Raw genomic sequence first — 12,061 nt, 5'->3', positions numbered from 1 at the left:
TTAGCGTGTTGAACGTGACACAACAAAGGAGTTACTAAGGTATGACGCAACTCATAGGGCTGACACGTCGAGGTTATTCCAGAACCTGAGATCCTGATTACCTTACAAAGGAGGATTTACTAGCTTCCTCATAGAATTGTTTGCTTTATTTGTTATGATGAATTTTTAGATATGAGATTATGATGCATCTATGATATGCCAATTTAAGCTTATGTACGATGAGAATAGTTTTGTATTATACTTATGTGAATTATTGTTCTTGTTTGTACTTCTTTACTGGACTTTTAATTCAACTCCTTACTTTCTCCCTTTCAGGTAGGCAATAGGTTTTCTGATTGGCACACATGGTGATGTGGGGCGTTCCATAGTCTAAGTATGTATGTCGTCGGGCTTTGATGAATAGATAGTGATCTAGCAATGCCTAAGAATATTTTTATGAGTTTATCCTGTTTAATTATATTTTCAGTGGGGCTTTAACATTTTATTTTAAATTTTTCATGAAAGGCATTATGTTTTTATTTTAACTAATTGGCCCATATTGCATGATTTGATAAGGCCCTGCTAAACTTTTTAAACAATTGTGGTATTTTTCTAAATAAATATCTATTAGTTATTGTTTGCACTACAAGAAAAAAATGCGTTTAATAATATCGAAAATGTGTTATCAAAACATACGATAACACTTTCTGATGTGTTAAGACCGACTATGTTATCGTAGGTCAGGGTACTTTACATAACACTTTATCAGTGTTATACAGATGTGTTATTGTACTATCAACGATAACATAATTTTTGTATTATTTTAATGTTTAGATAAGTGTTGAATTATGTTATTTATAGTCGATTATATAACACTTTTTTGTGTTATACTACACTTTAGTATAACACTTTTTTTGTGTTATACTACACTTTAGTATAACACATGTGTTATATTAGCTTAGAGAAACATAATCTTTTTTTACTTACACAAAACTAGAAAAACAAATATGAAAGTTGAAGCCAAATAAGGTAACATAAATAGATTTTTATTAATTACTCAAATGTAATTACAATATTTAGTCTACAAGTCTAGGCTTAAGAAATCATATTACAACATAATTTATGCCCAATTCAGATTCCTTTATCACTAAATACAAAACAAGAAATGTATACAAAAATTAGTGAAATACACTCTTCCATTCTAAAGGCCTCAACTACAAATGTTGTCAAGAATTGCTCCAAAGAAATCATCTCAATATATATGCACATTGTAAAAAAAAAGTCCTTTTATTATTAAGAACATAAGACTTAAGCTAGTTTCCACCTGTAAGCATATAAAGTTTAAATTAAATTTGTAATAACTCCAAAACTTGACGAAACAGCAGGGTATAGCAAGATGTACTACCATGCAAAACGACTGAAGCAACAAAACATGCAACTTAAAACAATAAGCTAAGAGATGAATGAAGAAAAAATTCCATTGCCAAACAGAGTACTCTATCGATACCTAAAACTTAATGAAAATGAAAGAAACATTCAGCAGCATAATTCTAAAGCACAACAGAAGACTTTCTTCTTTATACCTTGACAAGGGCTGATGAAAGTCATCTTTTTGTTGGTAGTTCGTCTTCTAACATGGTCATATCAGCCTATTAAGAAAGAAAAATCTAAGCATATGAATTTCCCACAAAACAAACAGCTAAATTCAGAAATCAAAGTGAATGAGAAAATCAGAGAGGATAGAGAATGAATGAACTGAACTTTATTGAAGTGTTAAATAGAAAAAGAGAATACATCACTTATAATGAGCTAAAAATTAAAGTAAGACTAACAGATTCATAAAAAACCATAACAGATCTAGCAGCTACCACTTAATAGATAAAATTTGTAGTAATAAAAGTACTACAATCTTTCCATTAATCATTTATAGTGTGCACAAGGGAAATAAAAAGCCCACTTGTTCAGATGATGTTAGAATGCCTTGTATAAAGCCCTGAAAGTATTGCTTGTCTCAACAATAAGGGCAGGCCATACATTCATAGCACTACACCAGTTCCTAATAGTCCAAACTAAAGAATTCAAAGTCTGTCACAAGTATCTATTATCGACAAAAAAAAAATCCAATTTAAATTTAGTAGTTATCAAATGTTTTCACTGCCATAATTGTTGCGAAATTTATAGCTATGCAAGTGCACACAGTTGCAATTCGTAATAAAAATGGTAAAAACCGAATATCGTCCTCAAGGACTGATTTATCAATTACCAATCAATTAATCCTTTAATTCTATTTGATGAAACAATTATCAGGAATTTTAAACTAAGAAAAATACTAACGAAGCGCAAAGAAGAATTAAACAAATTAACAAAGAAAATACAATTAGGACAATTATGATCCTCTATTTTTCCACCCTGTTATTTCCTAATGCAAGCATCTATATCCCCTTCTCCCTATTCAAGAATAAGTTGCAACAATAATTCATAATCTGGTCAAGACTTATGAAATTCAATCTAAATGACAACTTCCTATATTTCTATGGTAAGTTGAATCATGTAGAGGGCATTAGCCACGCAACTCAGAAAATAAGCAAATAACCTAGATACTTTCGTTCTAAATTAAATTTGCATCCAAACAATCAAAGCATATCAAATTTCACTTTTCAGATTTCAATTTGATTCATAAAATAGCAATTAGAGGTGATCAATCAATAATCGCACAATTAACATAGATTGCAAGGAATTGAAAAAGATGAAGAAGAATATCAACTTTGCATTAAACCATAACAAGGGTTTCCAAAAGATTCACATAAAAGCCCTAAAAGAAAATTTAGCCTATGATATTCATTCTAGCAATAAGATAATTCAATTACAAACATGAAAATTGACAGAAAAAGATGATGAAAACTCAGGGACGAATCCTCCAATATGGTGTTCTTACTCCAGCCGTCGTCGTCTCCCTCCCAGACCTCCTTTCAGTCGCATTATATGTTTCTCAAAAATCCCTACCAAAGTTCCCAAGTGAAAGGACCAAATTGCCATTCAAAAAGTGGTAAAAAATGTGAAAATCGCGTCTCTAGCGCTGTAGCGCTACTTTTGGAGCGCTATAGCGCTATTAACAGTGCCAAAATGCTTCAAAATCTGGTGCACTAGCGCTGTAGCGCTCTTATTATGGCGCTGTAGCGCTAAAGTCAGAACCGACAAAACTCGGTTCGAACAGCCTGCAGCGTCATCTCATCGTATTTTGATCATAACTCCTTCGATATAACTCCGAATTGAATGATTCAAAAAGGTATGGAAAGCTAAGAGAAATATCTACAACTTCTATTTCTAGAAGTGTTTCCAGAAAGTGAATAAATCATGGTAAAAACGCAGCTTGAAGTTTCAGACTTGCGTTATAGAGCATAAACGACGTGTGTTGAGCATCTTCAATGTAGTATTTTCCACACATAATGTCTTGAAACTCCACAATCAACACGAAATCCATCTTATTTATCATATTTAACATGTTTCTTCTCATTTCACTCCATATTATGTAATTGACCATTAAAACCTGAAACAAAAAGAAAACAAGCATAAATCTGCACTAAACAATCCTAAATAACTAAAAACACAACCTAAAACGATCTCTAAAACAAACCTAAAATAAACCTAACAATAATCATAACTGCCACTAAAGCAGATCATATTGACACAAGTAAGCTCATACAGCAGAGTCGAAGCTTAGTCATCACTAGGATTACCTTGCTTTCTTGTGCACCTCTTGTATTTACTATATAAATGCATTATAATCACTTAGTCATCACTAGGATTACAATAACCACTGTCAAACATACTTAATAAATTAAACATGTTTATAATTAAAGTGTAAATAAAAGCTGCTCGAACGAATGGTTGCTCTTCAATGATTTTAATTGCTAGTGCAGGATCTTTGGGTTAAAGTTTCTGAACAACAAGCCTAAAATGAATAAACTGCTTAAGTTGCACTAGACAAAACATGAATGAAGAAACCTAACCTCAACAAAGCATTGTCTATCAAAGATAGTTAGAGCACATGTTTAGACTCTTCATAAGAAATATCATTAAAGAATTTCATTAAGTAACAAGGCACCAGCCAAATTGAAATCAGATTTAAACAACTATTTACTAGTAATACTTAAATAATAAGATCAATTGCTGTTTCATGTAAACACAAGTTATCAAGCTAAAAATCAACACGAGAACAAATGAGCAACAAGTTGATCATGTACAAACATATACGAATCAAATTTATTTTTAAGTTATACACCACATACAAAAATCAGTGAATCTCCTCTTGCAAAAGTGAAGAAACTCGGCGTATTTCTGAGCTCCCTCGTTTGTCTTGTCAAGCTGCAAGACCAAAGGTCGCCTCGTCATGATCCCTGCAGATTTTCCAATCCAAATTCCATTATATATCCTTGCTAAAACAAAATAGTAAATAAGAAGAAAAAAGATACAAGAAAATTAAATGATAAAAATAGTAAATAAGAAAAAAACAACTAGCCTTTGTTTACTTTTGATTATTAAACTAAGAAAGGTAGTTAATTGAGGATAGATAGAGATGAATAATAATAATAAAAAAGAAGAAGAAAGAGCTACATGAAAAAGCTGAAAAGTAGTAGACATAAAATCAGCAATTGATTATGCTCTCAGAATGTTACTTACTTAATTACCATTGTAATTAAATCTTTACACTTATATGTTTCAGTTGATACCAACTCAAAGACAGCTTTTGTTACCAACTCAAAGACAGCTTTTGTTACAAAGACAAAATACTTATAAAAACAGAAGACAAGGCATCATCAAGAGAGGACCATGCAATAAAGTTTATACAACATGCTACAAGAAAAAATGCTTTTAATAACACCAATATGCTTACAAGGATTTCATGTTAATAAGGTTTCCAATTGATGGAGAAAGAGAGCCTGTCAAGAAATTGTAGCCTAAATTCCTACAACAGATGAAATAAACCAAGTATATATAATGCACCATGTTATTCTTAAAGTTGTGAAGAGGACACGAAAACCATGAAAGGTCAAAAATAAACATATATTTCCATTTACATCTTGCTAGTTTACACTACTCTCATTGTTCTTGTAATACGTCCTTGATTGTGTTCTTAACGAGTGTTGGATCTTAAAACACTACCCCAATCATAACAGATAACAGAGGCAATTTTCAGAGCTCAAAGACAACAAAACTCACCTCCTCAGCTGCATCCTTAGCAGTCTTGAAACGCCGTGACCTTTGTTGGTTCATCTTAGCTCGAGGCGCAACACCATCTAGAGAAAATAAATCCAAAACAAAAACTTTCAATCAACAATTTACAACTAAGCCTACAGCACTTGAATAAATAAATAAGTGCTACATAGGTCCAACTATAGTCTATGATATAATCTAGTTCTCTAAAAATCATTGGATATAAATGCAACTGAGTACACAATAAATAGATATTGTAACAAAGAAACAAAAGTTCATGTTAAATACCTCCATACTCCTTGTTTTGTGGATTGATGTAAGAATCAGGGAGTACAAAGATAACTCCAGTTAGACCTGTTGAAGGCAAAAAGTTAAGATCATGACTATTGAACTTCCATAAACTTTCGATAGTAAACTTTTGTGTCACACTAAACTACCATTAAACTTCTCTGACTCTTCTTCGGTCATTACAGCTTGAAAGCCTGTGTAAGTTGTTGTGCTACAAGCATAAATTTTCTTTTTGCCTCTTCCATACTGTTTCCAAGAAAGCAATTATTACAAGGCTAAATTATTTTGAATACAAATCTAATCAACTAAACTTCGCCCTATTAAGTAGAGTGAGTTAGTTCAAGATCGAAACTGGACCTATTGTGCCAAAAGAAATATGCTTAAAGTGATAATTCCTCTTGTATCAACTAAACTCCCTAAAGCATTCTAATACTTACCAAACACGATACTTTTTTAAATCTATTAGATTTTAGTGTTGTTATTAACACAATAACAAGTTAACTAAATCTTTGTTAAGACAAATATTAACATAACAAACCAACAAAATTATGGTTTGAAGGGCACCATCAAACCATTTTTCGAACCGAAAGATGCACATTTACACAATCCACCAGTTTGATGCAATTTATTTTACAATAACCACTGTCAAACATACTTAATAAATTAAACACGTTTACAATTAAAGTGAAAATATCAAAATCAAAACAGTTTTTCCACAATGCCCATTTAAGTTTTCCTTCTATTTGTTTACCATAGTTATTAAGAAAGATGAAAAAGATACGTACCTCGTCACCTTCATCGGCATATTGAATGTTCTCACGAACATCCTGAGAATCAGGTTGTCTTGTAGAGATATTCTCATTAGCCATACTTCGAGCAGTCAAAAACTCTAATCTCTGAGTCTGAGCTTCAAGTTTTCGGGTCAACTAATAGTTCAACTCCTTCATTCATTGAACAAGCATAAGAAGATATGTTAGTCCAAGCGTGTGCTTGCTTAACCATGTCTCCAGATACAACATGAATTGAATACCAGCAACTTAAAAGAAAATTAGCTTACTGCAATTTAACAAAGAAACAATAAAAATCACATCTGCATTACCTTCAACTGAGAACAATGAGATGACTCAGACACCAAAGTTTGAACCAACTCTTCCTTCTCCATAGCCAACTGCAAGAAAAAAATGTACAGTAGTTGTTTCATTAGCAAAATAATGATATAAACAAACATCATCTGATGTACTAGTTTTGCTCGAAATAGTAAATCTTTTGAGCAGAAAAATAACAAATCATGCAAGAAATGTTTAGATAGATGATACCTCTGCAATTAATGCATTAATGTTTTGAATCATTCTCATCTGATCAGGAGGTATATTTGAATAGCCATTGTCAGGCAACATTGAAAAATTGGAGGCATCAATTCCAATAAAAGATGTATCCTGCACATCCTGATTCGAGGTATTGGTAATGGTATCTTCATTTTCTGTGTGGATTCAAATAGATTCAAACTAGTAAGCTTAAACCCGAATGAGGGAAAGGTAAAAGATAAATATGAACCAGTAATATACAATTATTCTTAATGACAATATAGCATAGTATGATAGATAAAAAAAAAATTAACTGGACTTCCCACCTGACCCTACAATGAAAGGTTAGATGTACAAATCAAGTGGACAACGAACTGTTGTTTAGCCTTAACAATCAAGACCATTTCTTGACTAGCATAAATACCACAGGCACGAATTAGCAAAACTGATTTTTGCATATTAATCAAGTTTTAATCACAAGCAATATCCCAGAGAGACTTCTCAGAGTAAAAATAAGAGTCCCAAGTAAGAATTATTACCTAAATCTTCGATAGAAGTAGATTCATCTTTCTTATGTGTACTACTCTGGGTAACATCAACGGATTTTCCACCAGTGGAAGCTTTGCGTAACTTGGACTGCAACAGCTTTTTCTCTGCCCAAATAACAACAAAAGAGGAATAAGTATTAATAACATGAACAGTGTCGGTGTAAATTCACATAATAGAAGAACAATCAGAATATTTTCAGACTAAGTTTCGGTTAAATTTCAAGTAATTAAATAAAAACTTTCCTAATTCCAGATAATTTGTTTCCCTTTTGCCATCTTTACACCAGATTTGGCTGTCCTTAACACAAATACGAATTTGTAAAGCAGTTTCAATAAACTTTAATTTGGTTCACACTGTAGCCATCAACCCCTACTTTTTCTACTCTCATTCTGGCATAAATTAGTAGCACAACCTAACATATAAAGTGACAAAAGTAATACCTTAATTCATGATATTATAAATCTAACCTTCTTGAAGAGCATCAATAGTTGACTGCAAGTCCATACGATCCCTCTCTATGCTAGACAATTTCTTTCTGTAACAATTTATATTCAACAGTTACTTCATGAAAGAATTGTGTTATATAAAAATAAGTAACATTAGAAAGGTTATTCAGCACAAAGATGTATGTATCTTTCCAAAGAACTGACAAAATAAAAAACATAAACAAGCAAGTTACAAATCACAAAATCTCATCCACAACTAAAAAAAAAATATTTATAGCATACTTGTATGAAGAGATTTCAGCTTGTGAGTTCTCCAATTGCCTCTCAAGCTTTAGCTCACTAGATCTCAGTCTAAGTGCCTACACAAAGAATTGAGAACAAAATCATGTTAAAAAACATTAAGCATGAAAACTTTCAGCGTCATAGATATACTTCAACAACCACTCACACATAGTCATAGCCTCATAGTTATAAAATGTAATTAAAATATCGAAAAGTACAGAGCATAAACTATGCAGAGAAATAGAAATCAAAACACAATGTGTTATAAATAATAATATAATTGCCACAAATTTCCAACCAACTACATTTCATCAGGTACAAAACAAATTCCTTCACAGCAATCCATACAGGATAAAATTCACTTTTCTAAGAAAAAAAAAAGAGAAAAGTGGAGCACCATACCTTCTCCTCTAAACTGATTACTTCTGAAGCCAATAACTTAGAGCGTTCGTCAGCGGCATTACATTCTAGATGTGCATTTGTATATTCATTTTTAACAGCCTCAAGTTCCATCTATATGTGAAAATAAAGTCAAAATGCATACGACCCAAAGATAGAACAAGTAATAGAACATAGTCAAAATAGGAGGTTAAGTAATTGAAAGTATATAATGGCACTTGCATTACTCAAAGAAGGTGGGAAAGCCATGTGGAATGAGAAATCCTATTTTCACAACAGGCTTTGACACATATCTAGGGAATCATGATCATCAAATATGATATGTATAGCATACACCTAAAATTTGTCTGAGCCACCAACCCTTGTCTGTTAACCTCATTGTTATGTGCTCTACAGAAATCTGAAGTCAATCACTTACTTGTTTAACTTATTTCACAGTTCTGGTACACAATGATTCCTTCCCTTACAATTATGGGAAAGATTTAACATTTGTTGAATTCACAAAGTTTTCGACAAAACAACAATAGCCATTTGAAGCTACCTCTTCAGTATACCCATTAAAACGTGAATTCCAAAATCTTCCCCAAGTTCGTTGTTTACTTAATCATATATTTTGAGTAAATGACACAAGAAACATCATTAAAAATAAAATATAAAAAATTTCAAGGTAACATGACAAGATGCCCCCTAATATCAACAATACTCTGTTGGCAAAAAAGAAAAGGCAGAACACAGATCCACAAGTCAAATAACATCCCCACTCCAATAAAAAAAAAAACCCCAAAATCCTAAATAGAAGAAATTCATAGGAATCACCAATCTTTAAATCTATTACATTTAAAAAAATAAAATATTAAAAAAAAATCTTTAACTATCCTAAAAAATTCTCCTCATCACTCTAATGAAATAATCCAAATATTGCAACCGCACAAAAATTTCATAAAGATTTCATCCTTCCATAGTCATCAGGAATTCTAACATGAAAATGTTAAGAAACAATTACTAAATACTAAGTCTCAGAGGCAGTAAGGAGATAATTAGTACAAACCAATTGGGCCTTGATTTCCTCCTGTAACTTGTCCATGTCAGATTTTAGTTGATCAACAACACCCCTCTGGAGAGAAAAAAGACATGATAGTATTTAGATAGAATGCAATATTATAATTTATAATTTGAAAGAGTGCAAAATAGTTCGTCTGCCACAAAATACTTGTTTCTAAAATTTGATCACAGAGCTTTCCGTTAAACTCAAGGAACAACTTTAAAAGTAGTTGAATTTTCCAGAAAATCAGATTTTACAATTATTATAAAAATGAAAAACAGGACAATTAAATTGGAGTATTTATACATGACTTTAAAAAGGATAAATTTACACAAACAAGTAACATTATAAAGCAACTGCGTCATAAATCCTTTCAACCCCGAACAATTTGACGCAACAGATTATAACTGCAATGCTGCAGAATCATGATTTGCAAGCTGACCTGTTGGTTATATGTGTCTGTAAGAGAAGAATTTTCAGAAGCCAATGACTCTGCTAAAGCGCGAGAAGCCTCAAGTGCACGTTGCAAGGAGAATTTTTCTTGTGTCAAATCCTCAATATGCTGTGTAAACCAAAACAAGATATGAGCAAAAAAGACAACCAAAAAAGAAAAGCACTAAGAACTTAAACCAGAGCTTCTTATGGGGAAGAAAAAACTGACTGTAACTATACTTTTTCAATACCAAGAATTAAACAACGACCCAGGACAGAAAACAACAAACACCTAGCCACTAGTTCTCCCAGGTGGAGAACTAATGAACACTAAATTATATAGAAATAACAAAGCAGGGGTACCTGTTCCAGAGCTATAAAGTCTTCATTCTACTTAGGTAAGTAAAAATCATGTTTCCTCTCCATGCCATTTTCATATACAGATGGTTTTGGCAGGTCACTCACGATACTATCAGAAACTGAACTCATTGAAGATTCAAATGCATATGAATTGCTATGGGAGTCAAGCTTTGAAAGTGGACCTAACCTTTCAGAATATGTGGATGGCTTATCAAAAGGAGACGATCCTAGGATATCCATGCTCTTTGATTTCAAGCTGTTGGATTAAACATCTCAAGTTAGGCACTGCACTGCTCCTTCTGAATTAAACATCTCATGCAGCTGTTTTAGACCCCTTTTGCTTATCCCCAAGTCAGAGTCTTCTAAATTTCCACCTGTGCTTTTCACTGTAAATAAGTCGGTTGATGGGTATTGTTCAATGTAAATTTCCACCACTGAAAGTCCACTTGTCGTATCTTAAACTCCCCATTGGACCCAAATCTGAGCTTCTTTTGATGATGGGTATTGTTCGGTTGGGCAGCTAAAACACCTGTCGAAAGCAACGACACTGAAGCTATTAACAACACCATAAACGTTATACTAAGATTGAAATAAAAACCTCAACAAGCTAATAACAAGATATTATACAGATTCTTTACGAAATAAAAACCAGAAATGTATATGGAATAGAGTGGAAGGTCGTCACCGAAGATGAAGAGAGTCCTCGCACATTATCGAGAGAGGGGGAAATGGGTCAAACTGCTGATGGAGAAAGATTGAAGAAATGGGTACACGGGAAAGGGGAGTTACTATAGGGATTTGGCGCAATTTTATTTTACCTTGCCGCCTTAAACTTTTCTCTTATACAATAACTCTTTTTAGATATTATTATAATGATTTGTTATGGTAATGGGTGTTTGGTGTAGCGTTGCAAAAGATAGTAGAATATGAAGTTTTACATTGTTCCAGACATGGATAAGCCACTAGTCATGTACTGTGATAATAATGGGGCGGTAGCTAACTTAAAGGAACCAAGGAGTCACAAGAGGGAAAAGTATATTGAGAGGTAGTACCACTTGATCAAGGGTATCGTTCACATAGGAGATATAACAGTTATGAAGATAGCTTAAGAACATAACCTTGCATATCCTTTTACTAAGACTTTGTCTACCAAGTCTTTATGTTACAAATATGGGTTTGAGGGATGCCTCATTTGCTTTAAGGCAAGTGAGAGATTGTTGGGATTAATGCCCTTTAAAGCATATGTGTTGAACAATGTTTTATAAAATAAATAATTGAAATGAATTTTTAGCATATACTGATTGTTTATTATTATTGATAGAATAATATTATATGAATATTAGAAAATTCTCAATTTTGTTATTGTGACTATAATCTTGTATTGGTACATGAGGATTAAGAATGTAGGGACTGATTTTGAACAGTTCGCAATAAAACAAAGTTGAATGGAATCTTTGGATTAAATACTATAAGTAAGGTTCACTAGTATTATGAATACATGCAATCTAGATCCAGATTACTGATGTAGTAGGACATCTTTGTGGAGGTACTTTGTATAAAGTGGTTATACATGAACGCGACTCGATATGTTATTAATACTTAATAATATCGTTTACTTTATAAGTATTAATTTAACATATCAATAAGATGATCATATACAAATTGATCTTAATCTTGAAATTATTATGAACTCCTGTTTATGTCATATGAGTTCTTTGATTCACTAGTTGTGGTTTGTCAAAATGATTAGGCTGAAAAATTTTGTT

At 32.4% G+C, this 12,061-nt stretch overlaps 1 protein-coding gene and 1 long non-coding RNA gene across 2 annotated transcripts; both read right to left on the bottom strand.

Moving 5' to 3' along the window:
• Positions 1–1,258: 1,258 nt before the first annotated feature.
• On the bottom strand, positions 1,259–1,745 carry LOC133815999 (uncharacterized). The gene is made up of 2 exons (XR_009884941.1): positions 1,563–1,745; positions 1,259–1,303 (listed from the first exon to the last, which is right to left on the bottom strand). It is a non-coding gene; the product is annotated as an uncharacterized LOC133815999 (long non-coding RNA).
• Positions 1,746–5,203: 3,458 nt separating this feature from the next.
• Positions 5,204–10,535, bottom strand: LOC133814193 (protein BLISTER-like). Its single transcript, XM_062247187.1, has 13 exons — positions 10,401–10,535; positions 10,299–10,325; positions 9,946–10,065; positions 9,510–9,575; positions 8,465–8,575; positions 8,063–8,139; positions 7,802–7,869; positions 7,325–7,438; positions 6,798–6,961; positions 6,581–6,649; positions 6,267–6,422; positions 5,482–5,547; positions 5,204–5,276 (listed from the first exon to the last, which is right to left on the bottom strand). The coding sequence occupies exons 1-11, from the start codon at positions 10,533–10,535 to the stop codon at positions 6,408–6,410; spliced, it is 966 nt and encodes a 321-aa protein (XP_062103171.1). The 3' UTR covers positions 5,204–5,276; positions 5,482–5,547; positions 6,267–6,407.
• Positions 10,536–12,061: the final 1,526 nt, after the last annotated feature.

This window comes from Humulus lupulus, chromosome 2, assembly GCF_963169125.1.
Source record: "Humulus lupulus chromosome 2, drHumLupu1.1, whole genome shotgun sequence".
NCBI lineage: Eukaryota > Viridiplantae > Streptophyta > Magnoliopsida > Rosales > Cannabaceae > Humulus > Humulus lupulus.
Note: the sequence above shows the minus strand (reverse complement) of the source record. Positions and strands in the feature narration are given on the sequence as shown.